Raw genomic sequence first — 22,049 nt, 5'->3', positions numbered from 1 at the left:
CTGTTATCCCACTTACCTATTCTTACCTTGGGAACAGGGTTTTCAGGATGAGTTTTGAATTTACTGATCAGGATGAAGCATTACTTGTTAAACATTTCATTCCAGATGTAGTTCCACTTTACTTTACTGTACCATTTCGTCCCAAAGGTGTTCATTGGGTTGAGGTGAGGGCTCTGTGCAGGCCACTCGAGTTCTTCCACACACTTAGCAAAGCATCTCTTTAATGACCTTATGCCCAGGAGCATCATCATGCTTAAACAGGTTTGAGCCTGTTAATTCCAATAAAGTGGAATTCTTAATTTTACAGCATACAAAAACATTCTATTCTGGGTTCTTTGCATAGATAAGGTCCTATAGAAGTCTAAAGTGTGGAACTAAAAGGTCCCTTCAGAGGAAAAATATAAAGCTCTAACCAACCAACACGTCATATGGGTCAGGATTAAGATGGTGTTTAGATTCTTCACCCTCAAACTTTTATGACTCTACATCTCTCTGTGGTACAAAGCACTTAGCTCTAATGGTGATGACTTAGAGCTGTCATACTTAAGTCATCCCAAGTGTCTTTTGGAGGGAGATTTTTGTGTGAGGGAGGGGAACGAGAGGGACAGAAAGATAGGCCTGTCTCATCAGGAGTCCCACAGAGTGCATCTGTCTCACCTTCAGACTCTTTTTCTCCCCTTTCATGTTCCCACACCATCTAAGCATCTAATCTCTTCCTGTCTCTTCTTGCTCTCTCTCTCTCTCTCTCTCTCTCTCTCTCTCTCTCTCTCTCTCTCTCTCTCTCTCTCCTTTTGCTCCTTTTCTCCTTTTCTCATGCTCATACACCCTGTCCCTTCCACCGCTGGCTGTCTCCCGCTCTCACGCTCTTCTCTCCCTCTGACGGAGAACATAAATCATTGTGCTGTCAGCAGCAAAGCTCGCTAGATTATGCAATGCTGCTATTCAATTCATTTAGAGCCTGAAGAGAGAACCCGTGTGAGACCACCATCCACCCAGCACACTTCCCCACCTCTGCTTCCCCAAAATAGAGAGCGTCTGTCTTAAAGAGGGCTCTCTGGGGAGTGATATCATTATGCAGTCATTCTATCTCTTTTCCTCCCTCTCGCTGTCTCTCACACTCTCCCTTTCTTGCTCTAGTTTGTCCTACTTTATTCCTGTATTCCAGCTCTTCTGGCTACAATTCTATCTGTCATTTTTTATTTTGTTGCATCCTTCCGTACAGTTTGTTGTTGCGTTATGTTCCACATTTTGTAGCAATTCAAACAGCTAGCTTCCATGCTTAAGACCATGTGAGTGGAGTCTACAAATGCAACTCAGTGATTATATAGACAAAGAGCCACATAGCATCCCAAATAGTTCCCATAAGATTTGCTATATTATCCATTATGTATCTGCCATTATCTTATCATCTTCTTCTATAATCTGTCCTCTTTTACATACAAGGTTAGAGAATGTATGTGGAAGAGGGCAGATAGCACTTTCTTGTGTTTTAAGCATACAAATACAGTTGCTTAATGTTGACAGGGAAACAGTGAAGACACAGAGATGTCATCTCTTACTTCCACACAGCAGGCCAAATCTGCTCCACTGACCTTTCTCTTATGCCACTTGTTAGAATTTGCTGCTTTTTAATCTTGTTATTGGACAAGAAAAGGGACAGGACAAGGACTTTCTACTCATTAGCACTCAATTGACCTCATGTACCAGATAGCTTCTTTCAGTCATAAAACATTGCTTTCCTAAAGCATGAACATCTAATAGAAAGACATCCCATGACATTTCCTAAACACCATTTGTTTGGCAAACTGAGATTATGGCATAGTATCAAGTGATGTCTTCCTTCTAGAGGGCTCAGAATCATCCAATCTTCTAGATGTTCTAAGCTCTTGCAAGCGCTGATTGAATGGATGCCAGATGGATCAGCATTTTTGTGTATACTCACTGTCTCTCTGCTTCCTGAAGATTGAGATGCTTACACGTCTGATGCCAGGGCTTAGATGTCCACTGGTGAACAGGTGTAGTAGCCTGGCTGCCTGTCTGTCATTTCAATGCAACGGTACATAGGCAACATCAGCGGACAATACGTGCCCTGTGTCCTGCCTCATAGTTTGCACAATCCAGGTTTACCCTGCCTGGATTTGCCTATGCTAGTCACCTTCTTCTGCTTTGTTTTGGTAATTTGCGAGCAATTTTCTTACTGGGCTCCACTTGGGCGTGAAGGTACCAGCCAGACAAGGCTCTCCTGCATGTCCAGTTCTGCACTGCTGCCTACAGACGCCGACTCTTTGCATAGTGGGGGCCCACGCTGGGTCCCACAGACTGCACTTTTCCAGCTGGATGGTCTGATTTGGTTGCAAGGGGGGCGCGGTGGTGCTTTTGGCAGTGGGCAGCCCGTGTAAACAGCTGGCGCCCGAAGCCTTGTCCCTATTCCTCTGCGTCCAGATCATCACTGACGACCACTACATGACCTGATTGCAGCCTTCTGCTGCATGGTGCAGCTCAAAAAGTGCGTGCCTTCTGTTCATCTTATCTTCCCGCGAAGCATCACACGGCCAATATGTACACACAAATATACTCATAGACGCACACACATCTCTTTATGCACATGATATCATCACACACCTCATCAATCTTTGTGTGGACCAGAGTGACTGAGGAAAAGATGGCAGATGTGAAAGGCATAGGAGGAAGTTGGAGTGGCAAGCTGCTCTAGCAGAGGCCCTGGGGGGTGGAGGGCTGTGCAGGCTAAATTTGGCTCATTGTGGACCTGCTGGTTTTGAGAGGCTAGATAATAGCAATCTGGGAATGGCAGGGGCTGGCAGGCAAACAGGCAGCACAGAGGCACAGCATTCCTGCAGTTAAGACAACACATATACAGGACCTATTATTAGACATTACCCATAAGTGCTTATAACACAACAATCATCATCATCATCATCATCATCCTCATCACTGACACACTGCATTGTTAGCATTATCAGCTACAATGTTAATAAATCTACTGTGTGACTATACTCTTTCATCTTCTCCTTACAAGCATGCAAACCAAACACTACTATTATAAGAATTGTGTAATTTGTAGTTAAATAGGCCATGGGCATTAAACACATATTATAAATGCATTTCTATTCAGAGTTGTTTCTCCATAAGGCACATCATTGGGCACCTGCTAATTTCTCATCCAAAAATAGTATTGTAATGACATGTTAAATTGGTTCCAGTGCATTCATCTATCAGCTATAGGCCCACTGATAATTCAGCTTCCGAGGTAGAATATCTATTTTCTCATGTTCCACTTTTACTGTAAACACATAACTCCTGGTTTCATAGAAATGTGTTTATTCCAGTATAGTACAAAGCAATGTGCCCCATGACCCATATCACATGCATTTTCACACTGTACACACACTCACAGCAGTGTGGTGGTCAGTGTACACCTGTCATCAAGCACAGAGACTCCTACAGTCCAGAGGATAAATGAAAGCTTTTTAAAGGGCGAATTAGAGTAGTGATTTCAGTTGGCCATACCCTCGTCAGTCTGGTACTGTCACCCTGAACACACAAAGTCACACACGCATTAAAGAACTAGTAGCAGTAATTTAACAGCAGTAGTTGAATTATACAAATGTATTCATTTGGATTTCACAGTTTCACCATCCTAATGTGATGTTATTACTGCTGGACTTTTAGAAATGTTATAAACACTATTGCAGAGGTCATATGCCCTTTAAATCAGTTGAATGGTGTGTGTGTGTGTGTGTGTGTGTGTGTGTGTGTGTGTGTGTGTGTGTGTGTGTGTGTGTGTGTGTGTGTGTGTGTGTGATTATTATTATTATTATTATTATTATTATTATTATTATTATTATTATTATTATTATTATTATTATTATATAAAATAGTCCTTTAAGCCCAGGAACCTAAAGAGAACAGCCATCACAACAGTCATAAATCAATTGTAATCAGGCAGGAAGTGATGTAGTAGTGATGTAGAAAAAGTAGAAATGGTTGGGCAAACACACAGGGCTCTAAACGACAGTAATTACCCGCTTCTCTTGCACAACCAGGACTGTAGAAGCCTGCAGGTGTACTGCTCATAACCCCATCAGCCTTCGACCTGCTTCATATTAACCAGAGTGGCCCACCCCCTAGCAGCGTCGCACTCTCTCATCCCTCTCTCCCTCCTCTGTCTCACTTCCCCCCAATCGGATCGCCCTCCATTAGCCAGAGAGTCAGCGTCACAGTCACCCAATTGCCTGCTAGCGCTGTACCTGCTGTGCCAAGGCCCACGCCATTACCAATCTCCCAGCTCCTGATAGACTATTACCTGCCACAAAAAGCCATGTCACTGCTGGCTGCTGAGCATTTAGAGGTTTTTTTTTAGAATCATTAAGAGCTTATAGAGTTTGTGAAAAACTTTCTTCAAAAGTTTGCTACATGAGACAGACCAGGACATGAAACCTGCAAGCTGTGGGTTTTACAGAACACTCCACAAACTCACAAAACACACGCACTCATCCAACATACACACACTCTTCCCCATGCAACACTTCTACTGGATGATCAGTCATGTGCCTCTGTCTGGTATCACTCATACCTTAGTTAGGGGTGTGTTGGCATGTCAGGGAGGAATGTGTGTGTGTGTGTGTGTGTGTGTGTGTGTGTGTGTGTGTGTGTGTGTGTGTGTGTGTGTGTGTGTGTGTGTGTGTGTGTGTGTGTGTGTGTGTGTGTGTGTGTAGAGAGGCATCGCAGGCATACAGATCACAAAGTAGCTTCCGCTTCAGCTGATATTCATGAAGCTAATTAACACTTTGTCATTTTAAAAATTCACACATTATTTTTATTATTTATAGATTTTTTTTGTTGTTTCCTATTTTTAAATAAATTTCGTGTGATTTGAATTTCTAAAGTCTAAAGTTTATAAAGATTTTGTTCTAACTTCTAAAGTTAAAAAAAAAAAAGCAAATAAGCCATCTATAGGAACACAAATGTATATGAAATTTAAACTAAAATTAAAAATATGTGTTTAAATATAATAATATTCCTGACAGAACAAGTAAATGTATGCAGGATTGTTGTTTTTAGAGGTAAAAAAAAACTAATTAAAATCATTTTTATTAAAAAAAAAATGTAATAAAAAACTATATTTAAAAACTATATAATTCATTGAAATTGGGCAATTTTTTTCCTTTTTTAGTTGTGAAGAAAGTTTGGAAAGCTAAGCAGAGAGCAACAGAAATCATTATGATTTTAAAGAGGTTTATTCTCTAATATTTTACTAAAGCCTGAAATTGATTGATCATTTCTGTGAACACTATACACTAAAGAAGCTTCTGGCTGCATAAATAAGATAAAAATGAACTAATTAAGATTAAATTAAAATAAAATAAAAATGTCTCATGGAGTCTGCCGAGGTCCTAACAAGGTCATTTGGTCCCCACAAAGATATTAAAATATGTCATTTGTTAGTATAGTGTGTGTGTGTGTGTGTGTGTGTGTGTGTGTGTGTGTGTGTGTGTGTGTGTGTGTGTGTGTGTGTGTAAGATATAGAGAGAGTGATGGAGGTGTTGGATGATTAAAAAGTGAAGCTATAAACAACATTAGCCTTATGAAAATTAGGTCACACTAGCTGATTAGCACTAATGTTAATTATATTAATGGGCCTAACTACGCCATCCTCGATAGACCCTTTGTGTATATTCATGTAGCTGTGACTGCTCACACTCTTCACACACTCTGACACCAAGATCCTGGTTTAAACATTTAACCGGCAAAACACAGCAGGCTAGAGAAAGAGGGAAAGACGGAGATATGCTGGGAGAGAAAGAGAAGTGGCGTTGCATCAGCCCTCAATTGCATTGTACTTTGACAGATTGTAGGCTCGCTTTGCAGGGGCAGCACTGTCTCATTTGTCCCTGTTTGATGGGGAAGTATGTGTAGAGGAGGGGAATGCTCTCCATCTCCCCTGTAATCAAATGGCCAGGAGAGGAGAGGCACGGCACGGGCACACACAGCACAGCGCACACTTTACTGATCTGCTCTCCGCCAGACCAGCGTCAGGCCCAATCACAGCTCAGAGCACTTCCCGCTGAGGCCATGCTGCTGCACGTGCCTTTTAACACCTCACCGTCTCTTGGAGTTTGGCTGTGTTTTAAATTTTAACCCTATTTCTAAATAAAGCAGTGACTACACAGTTTGTGTCGTAGGATGTCTGAAAGAGGCTATATGCTTAGATGAATACTGATCTTATTATTGGGTCTGAAAATACATTTAAAATGATTTATTTATCTACAGTATTTATTTAAAGACAGCAGCACAACTAGTTTAACATAAAGGAAGAGTTTCATACATCAAAGCATATACAATACATACAACACAGGAGAAATGACAAAAGAATCGGAAGAAAAAGAAGACGAAGAGGAGGAAGAAGAAACCATTACAAGAAATCAGGAGGAAAATAAGAAGAAAAAAGAATGACGCTATAGCGCCACCATCAGGCTGATTGAACTCATCTCTCTTTGTCTGAGCGAAAAACGGTCTGATCAGGTTATACATCCATACAACCTAAGGTTCCGTTTTAGTGCAGAAGAAGAAGAAGAAGAAGAAGAAGAAGAAGAAGAAGAAGAAGAAGAATCCCATAAGATAGAGCCATGTTTCCAATTATGACTCCTAACATTTCAATCATTCACTTGTCATTCCATCACGGCTCAGCGGTGCCCTTAAATTTCAGTAGCCTTCTCTGATTGGGCTCCAGGATGAAGAATGGGGTTTCATAAAAAGGGCCCGTTATGCCTCAAGGTCTCATAACAGCGGCACTGAACCGAGCCAAGCCCGAGCCAGGGACAGTGTGTATATGTGTGTATTTGTGTGTATGTGTGTATACTGTATGTGTGTATGTGTGTCTGTGTGTGTGTGTATACGTGTGTATACACAGGCCACTACCCAGGCAGCATAGAGTCCTGAAAGATTCCAGCCTCCTGCGTGTGTGTGTTTGTGTGTGTGTTTGTGTGTGTGTGTGTGTGTGTGTGTGTGTGTGTGTGTGTGTGTGTGTGTGTGTGTGTGTGTGTGTGTCTTTCGCTCTTCATCTGATTATCGTCTTTGTTTATGTCACCCCCACAACAAAAGCACAGGCCGCTCAATTTCTCTTCAGAGTCGATACTTCAGTGTCCAGTATGCACCATCCGGGGCGGTTTGAAGTGGAAGAAATCCAATGGTGATCCTATCAAACTCCATCCTGATATCGGCTCTCAGCAATGTTCTTGCACCCCTAAATGATCGCCGTTCATCACTTTGTCTATTAAGTCGCATGGGCATTTGACAGCTTGCCATCGACACCCCATAGAGAAAGCGACCAGCCGGCTGCTGGAGCGCGTGTGCCAAAAGATCACACCAAATTTTTCAACATCAGTCAAGTGCCCAATCACCATATGAGCTCAGATACACTACACCACCGATATGGGATTTTCTATTGTTTCCAACTGCTCTATTTATTCTTCTAGAGTCATATTCATATTCCTTGAAGAGTTAGAGGTTACAGACAGTCCTTGACATAATAATTAAGAAAGATATCTCTCTGAGGACACGAGCAATTTTGCACATGTTTGGTTCTTCGTTCTTCTTCTGGTACTCTTTTTTTGTCCGCTGTATTGTTGCAGCTGGACACTTCCTTATCCTCCTCGGTGGTCATCTATTAATATATGAAGGCTCATTTGTTAACTAGAACGGTCGTTTTTCTCATTTTGGCCCCTCCTCCTCCTTTTCTTGTGAGCTTTGGAAGTATAATTTTCAATTTTTAATTTGCTTCATTTAGATTAAAATCATTAATCAGGAGAGAAAGTGAGTTCATTTTCAGGAAAATAAATGAGCTTGTACAAATGACTCTTTATTAAGGTGTGTGTGTGTGTGTGTGTGTGTGTGTGTGTGTGTGTGTGTGTGTGTGTGTGTGTGTGTGTGTAAGTAAGGGGGCTGGAGGATTCAGGTAATCAGGACCACTGTGTGTTCTTTTGTAAAAGAAGAGTGGAGAAGGTGATACTAAAAGATAAATGGTACACAGAGAGAGGTGTGTTCAGAGTCTAGTGAGGAGTTCAGTGCGAAAATTCAACAAAACGGTTGAATCTCAAGGATTTAAAAAAAATAATTCACAATTGGGGAAATGAAAGCAAAAATAAAATGATCACAGATTTGGGTTGTGAAGTGACGTGACCTCATCACAATGCACATTCAGCCAAAAACTAACATGAGTACAAGAAAAAGTACAGAAAAAGGGCAAAAATCGCAAAAAAAAAAATATATATATATATATATATATATATATATATATATATATATATATATATATATATATATATATATAGTAAATAATAAAGTTGCCTCAAAACCGAACATAATTGGCTGCAACAATCACAAGAAAATCACAGAAATGTTTTAATCTGAATTTTTACTGAAGTCACTTTGTGTTCTATTATTGTTAGTAGTAGTATTAATGATTGCTCAGATTTATAATACATATATTGTCTCTATACTTTCTTGCTTCTTTCATCTTCTGTCTCCTGCCCTCTTCTGCATATATGAACACACAACCGTCCACGATTAGTATACTGTGATTGAACTGGGAGATAAAGGATAGGGCAAAGGGGTTTGTTGTCTTTGTAGTTTGTTTTATTGGTCCACTCAGGAGACGCTAATCCTTCATATATTATCATATTGGTAATGTGCCACTACACAAAAACTGTCAATCATATCATTTCAGCAATCTAGAAATTTCCATCCATGCATCCGTTTGTTTTCTGTAGCGCTTATCCTCCCACAGAACCTGGAGCCTTTGCAAGGGGACTCAAGGCAGGGGACAGCCAGATACACACACGCTCTTAAACACACTAGGGTCAATTTAGAGATACCAATCAACCTCCATCACATGTTTTTGGACTGCAGGAGGAAACCGGACAACCCAGAGGAAACCCTTGAAGCACGTAGAGAACATGCAATATACTATTTTTTATTTAAACACCAAAATCATGCACTGAGTATCGATCAGTTGTAAAGACACCTCTGATTTGAGGAAGTGCTACAGAAGGGACTGTTAATCCACTACTCCAGGATCAACTAAATCAGTGGAAAAATCAGTGGAAAGCGTTCAGAGTCTCTCCTCCTGCAGTTATACTGGTAGAGTAGTGACCGGTTAGTGAACGCTTTCTTCACAAGGCTTTCAGCTCAATCAGTGCTTTCACAGAGAACTGACAGGTTCACGGCAGTTTGCGTTGTGTTTTTGCAAATGTCTATTTTTAGGTGAGTGCCGGTGAACACTCGCACTGATGCGATGTATGTAGGTGCGATGTATGAATTTCTCTGTGACGTCCTGGTATGGATTTACTTTTGAGCTGAACAGTGCTGTTTGATGAGCCTGAAACACCACACACACACACACCTGGCTTATTAGACAACATGGTCACGTCTGTTTACTCGCCGGTGGTCAGCACATTTTCTCAGGATGCAAATCCTCATCAAAGGCTAAGCCGGGTACGAGAGAAAATCTTTCACCATACAGTCAAGAAATTCAAAGCAACCCTTTGCACAGTGTGTGTGTGTGTGTGTGTGTGTGTGTGTGTGTGTGTGTGTGTGTGTGTGTGTGTGTGTGTGTGTGTGTGTGTGTGTGTGTGTGTGTGTGGTGTGTGTGTGTGTGTGTATGTGTGTGTGTGTGTTTTAAGCAGAACTTCTGAACCCACAGAAGCTGTGCAAGACAAATGCTGTCAATATTTTCCCCTGTGTGTAATTGTGTTACAGCAGAAATGAAGAAGTGGACTTGACTGTGTTTGGGAGAATTTACCAGCAGAAAACTCTTTTAATAGAATGAAATTATCCGCATGAGCTGGAGAACATTTTTTTGTCATTAACTGTGTTGCATTTGTGTGAGACAGGAAATAAATCCTTATAGTGTTAGGACGATTGAGACAATTCTCTCTCTCTCTCTCTCTCTCTCTCTCTCTCTCTCTCTCTCTCTCTCTCTCTCTTTGTGTCTCTTTCCCCATCTCTCTCTCTCTGCTTTTCTCTCTCCATGTGTAAATTTAATAACTCAGCAGACTCAGGGGATCTGGCAACCCACAGACCAGTTGCTTGCCCATATTCATTTGTTTCTGGCCCATTTGCATGGGAGGTAGAAACACTGGTGGTTTGCCGCCGCTGCTCCACTCTTCCTCTCGGAAAAGGAGGGGTGATCCCCGACACACACTGAGCCACGACTCTCACCACATGCTTTGTTTTCTTCTCAGCTGGAACCGCACAGTTTGGGCCTAATAAAAGCTTGCACAGTGAGCTGCGCGTTGGCACAATCAGGGAGCTTGTGAATGCGTCTGTGAAAAAAAAAAGAAAAAACACAACAAAACAATTTGGTTCCCTTCTAAGAAGTGTCAAAACATGCTGGGGGAATTTATGCTGCTGAACAGACTGGCTTGATACAGGTACATACAAAACCATCCTCGCCTGATGCTTAGAAATGTCCTAATGACTTCTGAACGTAAGGTGTAACATTATTTATCACCTTCGGACTATTACTGTTAGTCAGGAGTTGTATTCATTCCACGTTTTCCTCAAACACTGGCAAAAATATTAGCTGCGTAATGCAGATTTTTATGTAGACTTCCCCATATTTCCCTTCCTCCTTCCTTTTCTCCTCATCTCTTGGACACCCAAGTGAAGTCCGCAGCGTCTTCCCAGAAAGCCTTCCCGCTCTGTTTCCTTTTTATAGTGAACCAGTAATCTAGCAGGCTTAACTCCTGGCTCGACTCAAATCCTTTTCAAGGCTATGGGTTTGTCTTTGAAGGTGTGTGTGTGTGTGTGTGTGTGTGTGTGTGTGTGTGTGTGTGTGTGTGTGTGTGTGTGTGTGTGTGTGTGTGTTTGTGTAGGAGTATGTAGGATGTGTTTGCTTTGATTTCACATAACACCTAGCTACAACTTTGCTCAGATGGATGGCTGAGTATACACGGATAGAATAATAGAAAGACAGATGTGGTAAAGTTTAATGTAGCCGAGGCTATTTTAAGCCAGGCAGTAATGGAAGGCATGTATATAACTCACACACACACACACTCACACACGTACACACATACCTTTCATTCTGCCTGACCTGAGACTGTGTTCTAGCCACAGAGTCATCTCACCATTTTTTTATCTAGACAGTTGAAAAGTTAGTTATTTTGCACCCAAAAGCGTTACAGGTTTTCAAATCCTTTGCTGATAAATTGTTGAAAATAAATTGGCATGTCAAAAATAAATAAATAAATAATCACTTGCCACCATTCTTGATATGTGTTGATTAGTTAAGTAACACAACAATTTCAAAATAGTGTCAAAGTAGTGAAATGCCCTTGATTAATAACTTTCGATTTTAAACTTTTTAATGGAGAGACATTATTGAGAGATATTTTGAGAATTTTTAATAGATATATTATATATTACAGATTCTGAACACATTCGGGTAATGTACACTTTGTTTTTGTTTGTCTCAAAATTTCTTCTCGAAGCAGAAATGATGGAATTAGTAAAAAAAAAAAAAAAAAGATTTAAACCAAGAGCTTCTGAGCCTCAGAAAGGTCTCTAATCGGTACACATATCCTTTAACTCTCACTGGTTTGTGTGATGTTTTGCTGTGATTCACGCCGAGCTCCGTCGCTGTGTTCACCGAGAACAGCTCGTTCTCGCTAATAACCTAATCAAGCCACTGCCCTGAAAAATACTGTCTTATTTTACTGTTACTCATAAATATCCATTACATCATAATTTAGCAGATAGCAACTCATTTATTCTATAGCCTTAGGCCTACACGCTATTTCAAAGATGGTTTAGAGGCCACTACAGCTATTGCAGATATAGTTATATTTAAGGCAGGCTATTGAAATACTGCCAAAGGCAAATAGTATTTAATCCATACTCTGGCCTGTCAAATCTTTTAGCCGGTAATAAAATATTTTCTGATATATTTTGTGCGCTACGATAGCTGTAGGACCGGTTTTATTATGGGTGGGGGGTCTTTTTATTTCCCAGAAAGACATAAATTGGTTTGGTTACAGTAACTGCAGTAACTGAAGAAGATGGCTGCCCTTCAATAGAAGAAAAGATTTATGTTATTGATCACACGGCTGTCTATTTAAGAAATGCTCGTGATATTTCTCTCAGAATATCTCTTTCATTCACTTCGTATTTAATTCCATCGTGTTTTCTCTTTCCTGACACCCAGCCCCTGACGTAATAGGTCTCTGACCACGCCGAATGTATCAGTGTATTAGCTGCCTTTTTTTTTTCCTTTTTTTTTTTTTTTTTTTTGAAACAGACAAACCTGCCGGTGACTTGATTACTTCGCAAACACCTCCCTGTAAAAACACTTGCAGACAGCTCACAGGATTCCACGCCAGCTATGAAATTCAAAACAAGCCTCGTAAGATGTTTATGGTCATCTGTGTGGCTCTCATAAAGGGAGAAAAAGGTGGATCATTTAAAATGAGGCAAAAATAAAAAAAAACATCCCAGCAGTCGCACCTCTAAAGAAGACGCATGTCTGTAAGCATAATTAAAAAGGGAAAGAGGCTTTCCCTCTAAAAAGGGAAACAAACCAAACGAAGTGAACAAAACAGCTCTTCCTACAGTATAAAGATGTAGAATATTTAAAAAGCAGTGAGCATTTACAGAATATGTAGTGAAGGTTTCTTCTTATACATATTATTGAGGGTTCAGATGTCTGTCTCTGTGCCCTTAGAGGATTCATCAACATTTAAGAGGGAAGTAAAATCAGTCCAAACTCATGTATAGTACTTCACACTGTTTATGGTCCTGTCCTTATTGACATAGTGGGCACAGGGCAGCTTTGGCAGCATGCAGGCTATGAAGCAATGCCATTTGTCAATGCCACTTTACACCAGCTCATGGATACACAGTCAGACAAGCAGACGGCAGCCTTTTGTGTCCACACGTGTACATGTAACCCAATCTAGCAGTAGTGGAACATGTGCAGCATGGCGCCTGCTTGCTTTATAGTCACAGACCGATAACAGCGAGCCACAAGACACGTGCATGCATTGCTGCATACTGTATGTTCCTTTACGGTAAGGTTTACCTCACTTTCGGCTGTCTGAGGCACCTGTTTGTCATGGCCTTGAGTGTGAGGCCACGGAGAAATGAAAGCAGAGCTACGGCATAAGCCTTTCTGTCTGGGGAAGGAGAAGCCTCCAGTGCAAGCGATGTAAGACAATCACTCATTTTCCACTAGCGAATCGAATAACTAGAGAGACACAACGAGACAGGAATTACAGCCTTCTGCCTTCACGCACCATGCACACAAATGCTCTATATTCAGCTCTTCTTAATTCCACAGTGAGGCTCTAAACCCGTATGTCACTTCCTCTTTGTGCTGACGAAATGCCAGTGTTTCGACCCAAACCCCAAAACTCCATCATGATCATATGGATAGCGTTAAGAAAGTTTGACCGGTCACAGCCAAGCGTGTTTTTTACGTTCTTTGTTGTACAAAGAGTTGCTTTCCTCACTGTTCACTCTCAAGCTGTTCGAGGCGACGAGGTGTTGCAGTAAACTCGAACCGGACTGTCAGTAATCCGACCAGGCTAATAAAAGCCCCATAAATCTGGACAGCATTAGCCAGGCGGCAGATGAGGGGCTTGCAGGAAGGGAGGGAGAGATAAGATGTAGCACGGGGCTGCAGGTGATGCTGTTATGAGTGAGGAGAGGCCAATGCTAGCAGCAAATTAACACAATAAACTTTCTACACTGTCCAACAGTGACAAATTCTGGTCCAATTATGGCAGCTTGTTCCCATTTTTTTCAAATCGTACATGTATTTTTGTGTGCTAATGCAAATATGTGTGTGTGTGTGTGTGTGTGTGTGTGTGTGTGTGTGTGTGTGTGTGTGTGTGTGTGTGTGTGTGTGTGTGTGTGTGTGTGCGCGCGCATCAAGAATCTCTCATCCTCTGGACATTCTCAGTAAATGACACAGCCTTGACAAGGGCAGAGATAATTACTGTTCATTATGTTATGTCCCAAAGCAGAGTAGCTGTTTTCCAACCACAACAAAGCACACAAAATATTCACTGACCTTTATTCAGTGTCTAAAATATACAGCATGAACACCTTTGTTTCTTATAAAAAAAACGATATTCCCTCAGTTGGTGTATTAATGGTAATCACAGCACGTGATTTAAAGGGGGCGGAGTCAAATGTTCCAGACATTTCTCTTCATTGGAATAGCAAAGCTACCAGCTATTCTGAACCCACAGAACCTATTCTATGTGCAAACTCTAAATTCACCTACATTATATCATACTTCTTCTCATTTTGTCATCATCTAACCCTTCCTTGTCCACTTTTTTGGAGTTTTCCAGAGAAACGCCTCTAGGGAGCTTTACATAATTAAATTAAGGCTCTTTTTGTATGTCAATTAATTAAAAGCAGAGGACAGGCCACATCAGCCGATGAAAGGAAGAGAGAGAAAAGGTGAAAAAAAGAGAGAATCTTTTGCACCTCAGTGAATTACTGGCCCTTCATGGTGTAGATGTGGGACAGAGTATTGACAGTTACTTAGACTGATGGGAGGAAAACTATGAGGAGGAAAGAGTGTAGAAAGGACGGCTGTCTGTGGAGACATGCTGCTGCATTTCCAATCGGTCTTACAGGGACAGATTTAAGGGATGTGGAAAGACAGGAATTTACAACCAAACTCCCAGGATTCCATGTGCGATACCAAGGTCCTTTAAAATTTCTTTAATCAAGTCTTAATTAAGTGTATTTTATAAACACTAAACAGACAGGGAATTTTCTAGCTTCCATTATGGTGCAGGCAGGAAAAATATAATTTCCCTAGCATTGATATTTATTTACAATTACTGGTGTAATAATTGGAGGCAGAATGTGAAATACTTCAAAACTCAATACTTAGTTGCTCACATCCTGAATGTTTCATGTGGCTTCTTGCACTCTCTCTCTCTCTCTCTCTCTCTCTCTCTCTCTCACATACACACACACACACACACACACACACACACACACACGCATATTTCTACACACACACACTATCTGACATGGTGACAATCACGCGAGTCAGTGTGAGGTGGTGGGAGATGGGCAGGTGTGTGTCCGGACGTCACGTGGAGAGAGCGGTTGTGGCCCTATCTGTCAGCAGCTGGCCATCTCCTGTCCACGGCTCTGAAATGGCCACTGACAGCTGCTGCTCAGTTGGGTTTAACCCAATGCTTGCTCTTCATTGCCCTCAATTCTTTTAAAGTGACAGTGCAGCCCTAGCTGCAAGATTCTGTTAAAAACAATACTACAGAACACATGTAGCACAGTCTTAACTAACTACATCAGCACAGAGGGGATCCCTCAGCTCTTTTTACCTGATCTATTAGATGAGAGGAATGACAGATGTAACACAAAGATATAATTTGTTTCCTTGTTATTTGTGTCTGTGTCTTTTAGGAGTGCGGCTGGACAGAGTGCGCGGCGGCAGACAGAAATACAAACGTCGGATAGATGCAGAGAACAGTCCCTATCTGAACCCACAGCTGGCCCTGCCGCCCAAAAAGCCATGTAAGCCTCTGTCATAACTACATCGAAAATATAATGAATTCGAAGATGATTCAGTTATTTATTATATAATGCCCTTCTCAGCATCAGTAACTGCAAGCAAGTTCTAGTGATGAGGAAAAAATGCACATTCATAAAGAAATATAATGTATATATACAGTATATATATTCTTATTGATGCATTATTGCATTATTGTTTATACTGTAAAAAGATAAAGACACACAGATGTGATAGAACCAGCAGACAAGGAGACAATGTGTTTGTGTGTACAGTGTGTGTCTGTGTGTGTGTGTGTGAGAGAGAGAGAGAGAGAGAGAGAGAGAAGGAGAGAGAGGGAGAGAGAGAGAGAGAGAGAGAGAAGGAGAGAGAGAGAGACCTAATCCGGATTAAATCCAATCTGGCAAAGACATCAAACCCGAAACACCGGCTCTTCCTCGCAGTCTGACTGCTCGGCAAACACACAGCACTGCAGCGCTTAACAGATTTGGCCCTAAAGCCTTTTTACTTAATGCTAGCATATTCTTCTGGAACACAATATGCTTTTATGCGTAATAGCAGCAGAAATAATCACAATTATTACAGCCACAGAAATCATATTGGAAACACGGGGGCATGGAATAACCTTCCGTCTAATCCTGTTGATCCCCAACCCCCCCCGCTAGGGATAGGTTTATTTTCATCTCTACTTCACAGCTTATTCTCACAGACTAGTATTCTGTTGGCTTTTATTTCCTAATTCTGATACCTTTTTCTATAAAATGTAAGTTTTTTTTGTTCTGTTCAGGGTTGTAAATTCCAAACCCTGAATTGTTTGAAGTGTGACAATGATCCAAGTAATCACGATCAAATTTATAGCACAGCTTTCATCCTGCTGTAGATTTAAAGCACAGCGATTACATTCGTTCTGTCGTTAGTGCATATGAGAATGCGTGTGCGTGTTGTCGTGTGTTGTGTATGTCGGGTGTCGCGTGTGGCCTTACACTCCCCTACCTTCAATAAACGGATGGGGAGGGAGGGAGCTGGGGGATGAGCATGGCCACAGCCTTCCTGATCGATTATTTGCACATAACAAAGGCATAGGGGTTTGGAAATTGGGTTGCATTGATTCTAATTAGGGAAACATTAAATAAGATTTACCTAGAGATAGCACATCTCTCTCTCTCTCTCTCTCTCTCTCTCTCTCTCTCTCTCTCTCTCCCCCGGTCTGAAGAGACTAGGCCAATTGATTCCCCTCCCCTTCTTCTGTCCTTTTTCTTTTTATCTCTCTCTTCTCCTCTTTTATATAAAGAGCAGGGGTTTAATTTAGTGATATGTTGTCTCTGTGTTCAAATTTCACACGTCAGCAATTTCTATCGTATTTTATTTTGATTATTAAAATAACCGTGTTCAGTTTCGGCCTCCGTCTTTCTTTAATCTTTATCACGAAGAAGATTAAACACTAAATTAATAGAACAACTGTCATTTGATCTCTTGTTAACGTTATCACAATATCCAATGTCCTATTGTGTAACAAATCACTTTAACAAAAAAAAGATAGATAGACTTTTAACAGAAAGATAAAATCCATTCAAATGTCAGCACCTGCAGGAAAAAAAAGGCTTGTAGTTCAATTTTGTGTCAGAGCGAATGAGGGCGAGCATTCATTCAGAAAAGAAAACTCGCCGTGGTTTTAACGACTCGATCGGTCTCTTCTCTAGGAAGAACAGCCTTGTCAATAGTTCCTGTTGAGCTACTGAACTACTTGCTGATGAACAATGGCATTTCTTTGTGATCGTGCTCGTATAATCCTATTCTTTTCTTGTGTTTTCTCCTTGGTGTTCAAATACAGTCCCCTTTGGCTGCCTTGCAGATAATAAGATCGTGTCACACTTGCTGGTTGCCGAGCCTGAGAAGATCTATGCCATGCCGGACCCGACTGTTCCTGACAGCGACATCAAGGCTTTGACCACGCTGTGTGACCTGGCAGACCGGGAACTGGTGGTCAATATCGGCTGGGCCAAGCACATCCCAGGTAGGAGCACCAAAGTGCATGCGCTCACAAGCGTTCAGCATTACACTGGACTATTGTTGCTATTAATGTTATCATTTGAATACAGAATAATCCACAAGCTGCTGTGATGGAAGCTGTTTTTCCTATGATACCCCACAGCAAGTTACTTATGATTTATAACTGTTCATAGAAACATTTACTGTTGTGGAACATCTCCAAAAAATCTTACAGCACATTACAGCAGCAATAAACAGCCACAGTGCAGCTTCACTGTCTCAACTTGCTTTATCTAAATCTGTTTTCAGGATGATTTTGTTCAGATTATAGAGAAGTGTGTTTACGGTGTATGTGCCTGAGAGTGATCGTTATCCTTATTCTATTCTACTCTATTCTATGTCATGTATGTGTTATACAACACAATCCTAACGTGTTGTTAAGACGTTTTCACTACAAGTCAAATAAAGCCTGTCTAAGACACTGACACACACCAGGCTTGACTTACACACTCAGCAGTTTAAACCCCACCTCTCTGTCTGTCTCTCTCCCTGTGTGTCTCTCTCTCACCGTGTTATTCTCTCTCTCTCACCGTGTTATTCTCTCTCTCTCTCTCTCTCTCTCTCTCTCTCTCTCTCTCTCTCAGTGTGTGTGTGTGTGTGTGTGTCTCTCTCTCTCTCTCTCTCTCTTTCTCTTTCTCTCTCTCTCTCCCTGAGTGTGTCTCTCTCTCCCGGTTATTCTCTTAATCTAGCTTTCTCTCTCCCTGTCATGCTGTCACTCTCTCTTTCCATCTTTCTGTCTGTCTCTCAATTTTCAATTCAATAATAATGTACTTTATTGCCATGATTAAAGTCATGATTTCTTCAAAATAGAAAGGAAATATAAAAAATCTTGCCATTGTAGGCAGTGTAGTATCAGTCTCTCTCTCTCTCTCTCTCTCTCTCTCTCTCTCTCTCTCTCTCTCTCTCTCTCTCTCTCTCTCTCACTGACAGCACAGAGGAAATTTGTTTAGTTTCAGCTTAATTCCTCCATGCACAACGCCTAGAACTCTAAAGCAGCAGACATGGTGCATTTTCTCCTGCCTGCTCACCTTAGCTTCAGAGCTGCTGAGAGGACTGAAAGGACAACATTACCCATGAGCAGTAATGGCTCCGGTGACCATGATTGAGACAAGTGGCCCTCCTGATCTCACTACACCCCCACACACCACCCCCTCTCTGGCCACTGCTTTATTGCTCATCTCGAGCTGGCAGAATGAGGAATTTTCACTGATCTCTTTAACAAAGGCAGTCTTTTTGCATTTAATCTCTGGCGAGCCGAGTTTTACGCGCTGCTCTTTTGATGGGAAGCAGTTAGCAGCCTACAGATGAACGGTGGTCTATAGAAAGGTCAGAGGATTAGATGTTTATGTGTTTATTCACTTGTTTTGGTTTTTTATTCTTAACAGATTTAATTCCATTCCATTTCTTGAATGTAGTAAACAGTTATCACTTCTGTCTAACCTCTCAATGCGCATTGAGGCGTCAGGTCTCAGGCATCGCGCACACACACAGGTGAGAGCAGACTTTTGTGTCCTTGGATCAGTGCCACATTGCTTCAGGCTTGCCCTGCAGACTGGATCTGATTCCATCCATGAGCAAAAAGACATGGTGCCTCAGCCAAAACACATAGGATGGCCATCTACTTCTCCTCTTCCTCTCTCCCTTGTCCACGTTTTCTGGAAAGCAGGACACATTATGTGTTGTATATAACTGTTTTGAAAGTCATTTTAAAAATAAAGGTGGGGTTTGATCACGATGATGCATCACTGATTCATTCCATAAAGCATTTGTGGGGTTTTTTTTTGGTTTTTTTTTGGTAACTGGAACTACTGTGCATGTTGTACTAATGTACAACTCTTTATTTCTTACCTGTGTTTTTGGATCTGTGGGACTTTATTGACTTTGTGAACTTATATGAACTTTGTGTGCTGGTGTTTTGAGTATCTATTATAAAAAATGATAGGGCCCCCTGGTGGTCAGAGGTCCTGAGCCTGAGCAGGGGGATTGTTTAGTAGAAAGAAATGATTCTGATAGTTACTGTATACATGACTCTTTAAATAATCAATATTTTAGTTCTGTGAAGAGAACAAGGGTTTCAAGTTTTAGGGAATGTTTGTGTGTCTGTGTGTGTGTGTGTGTGTGTGTGTGTGTGTGTGTGTGTGTGTGTGTGTGTGTGTGTGTGTGTGTGTGTGTGAGAGAGAGAGAGAGAGAGAGAGAGAGAGAGAGTACATCTACATCAGTTTGTCCATTTTGTAGACATGAGTTTGTTCAGAGTGTTAAGTGAAGACTCAGATGGCACATGTTCACCATGTGTGTGTGTGTGTGTGTGCACGTGCACTGGACTGGGAGCGATTGCTCAGCAGAAGAGCGATCACTGCATGACAGGAAGTCAGCAGGCAATTCGAGTTGTGCTCGAGTCCGCCGTCTCCTGCTGCTCTCATCTCCAGCCTCACGCCTTCCTCCGGCAGTGAAAGGAAAAGGAACCTGATATAGAGATCTGTTCGAGAAAAAAGTGTCAGTGACCCGCTATCCAAGTTCTCTCACACAGAGAGCAGTGTGTATGCAATTATACACAAACACACACACACACATACTCAAGATGATAAACCTTTCGGCTAAATAGAATGGTAACCCCACTCTCTGGTTCGCTCTGTCTCTCTCTCTCTCATATACACACACACACACACACACTCACTCACACACACACACACACACACACACACACACACACACACACACACACACACACACACACACATCTCTTCCTTCAAAATGGACCCGAGCTAAGCGAACAGGTTTTTAACCTTTTCCGTTCGCAGCCTCTGAGTGTGTACAGATGTGCACTCGTGGCTGTCGTGTTGTCAGCACACAAGCTCGCCTGCCTCGATGCTTCCTATGCTACAGTAATTTTTTTTAATCAAATTGATGAAGGTCTCCGTTTCTCCCCGAGAGAGCTGCGAAGCAATTTAGCGCTCATGATACAGCGGCTGTGTTGCTAACCGTCGTAACCAACTGTCAGGGCCTCGCGCGGGAGCTAATTTGAAGTCATTAGGTGCGTGCAGCGTGCGGGCAACAATTTGTTACGGTGGTTAGGAGTGCGCCTGACATTTCTGAGCGCCTTCGTTTAAGATCTGTCCTAGGCTAGGAGCAGGCCAAATTGTAAACTAATTTAAACATCACTCAGCATTACAGGGACTGCTGTGCCGCTAGGCCTGCTAGATAATGAAGCAGTCTGTGTTCGGCACAGTCGAGTTAAAAATGCCTTGACTCGAGCTACTTCACACTCTCGCGTGCCTTCACTGTTCTCTGATTGCTTTTGTAAAACTCTCTCTCTTTTCCTTTATATGTACATGGCCATTAAAATGTTTGATATGTGAATTTAAGGGATATGATAGAAGGAAGTGAAGACAGAAGACAGTGAAGATGGGAGACAGTAAAGACAAGAGACGGTGAAGACAGAAGGACGTGAAGACAGTGAAGACAGAAGACAGTGAAGACAGAAAGAAGTGATGACAGAAGGAAGTGAACACAGAAGGAACTAAAGGCAGAAGGAAGTGAAGACAGAAGTGAAGACAGAAGGAAGTGAAGACAGAAGTGAAGACAGAAGACAGTGAAGACAGAAGTGAAGACAGAAGGAAGTGAAGACAGAAGTGAAGACAGAAGTGAAGACGGAAGAAAGTAAAGACAGAAGACAGTGAAGACAGAAGGAAGTGAAGACAGAAGGAAGTGAAGACAGAAGGAAGTGAAGACAGAAGTGAAGACAGAAGGAAGTAAAAACAGAAGACAGTGAAGACAGAAGACAGTGAAGACAGAAGTGAAGACAGGACACAGTGAAGACAGATGGAAGTGAAGACTGGCCAGTGAATGGTTTAAAAAGGGAGACAGAAACTGGAAAGCCCCCACTGAAGACCCCTTTTTATCTGTAAATATAACAGAATAGAATTTGGAGAATAGAAAACTGTCATGTAATTGTGACAGGCCTTATCGGAGCATGGGAGCGCACAATAGCGGCCCAGTCGCACTTCACTTCACTTGAGGAACGGACAGAGCACCGTGTAGCAGCACCTTTTTAGCGTGACAGGCTTCCCACTATTAGAGCGCCTTTATGGCAGCTGAAATTGCTCAGGCTTTGCAGGCCCTATCTCAGGGACTTTTTTTTTCTTTAGTTCCCTTTCAATTCTGGCCGGCGGGCGGATAAGCGTGTGCTAACACAATGTGATTGAGGTGTAAAATGGAAGCCTGTCGTCTCTAATCTCTTTTATGTAGATACTGAGGTACGTCCACAGTCCACTTAATTCTTTACTCTCTCTCTCTCTCTCTCTCTCTCTCTCTCTCTCTCTCTCTCTCTCTCTCTCTCTCTCTCTCTCTCTCGCTATTGTTGGCATTTGTAATTGCGTCACGTGAGAGAGAAACCAAGGCAGGAGACTCCTGGTCAAATATTGCA

At 41.8% G+C, this 22,049-nt stretch overlaps 1 protein-coding gene across 11 annotated transcripts in view; it reads left to right on the top strand.

Annotated features, from left to right (window-relative positions):
* Nucleotides 1-22,049, top strand: part of esrrga (estrogen-related receptor gamma a) — a 124,857-nt gene that overhangs the window by 83,087 nt on the left and 19,721 nt on the right. For 10 of the 11 annotated variants that reach the window (XM_047821937.1, XM_047821932.1, XM_047821936.1 and 7 more), the window contains 2 exons: nucleotides 15,472-15,582; nucleotides 17,409-17,591. In XM_047821937.1, coding sequence (XP_047677893.1) covers nucleotides 15,472-15,582; nucleotides 17,409-17,591 — 294 coding nt within the window. The remainder of the gene's footprint in view (nucleotides 1-15,471; nucleotides 15,583-17,408; nucleotides 17,592-22,049) is intronic. The other variant, XM_027159636.2, reaches the window with a different exon arrangement.

Source organism: Tachysurus fulvidraco, chromosome 12 (assembly GCF_022655615.1).
Source record: "Tachysurus fulvidraco isolate hzauxx_2018 chromosome 12, HZAU_PFXX_2.0, whole genome shotgun sequence".
NCBI lineage: Eukaryota > Metazoa > Chordata > Actinopteri > Siluriformes > Bagridae > Tachysurus > Tachysurus fulvidraco.
Note: the sequence above shows the minus strand (reverse complement) of the source record. Positions and strands in the feature narration are given on the sequence as shown.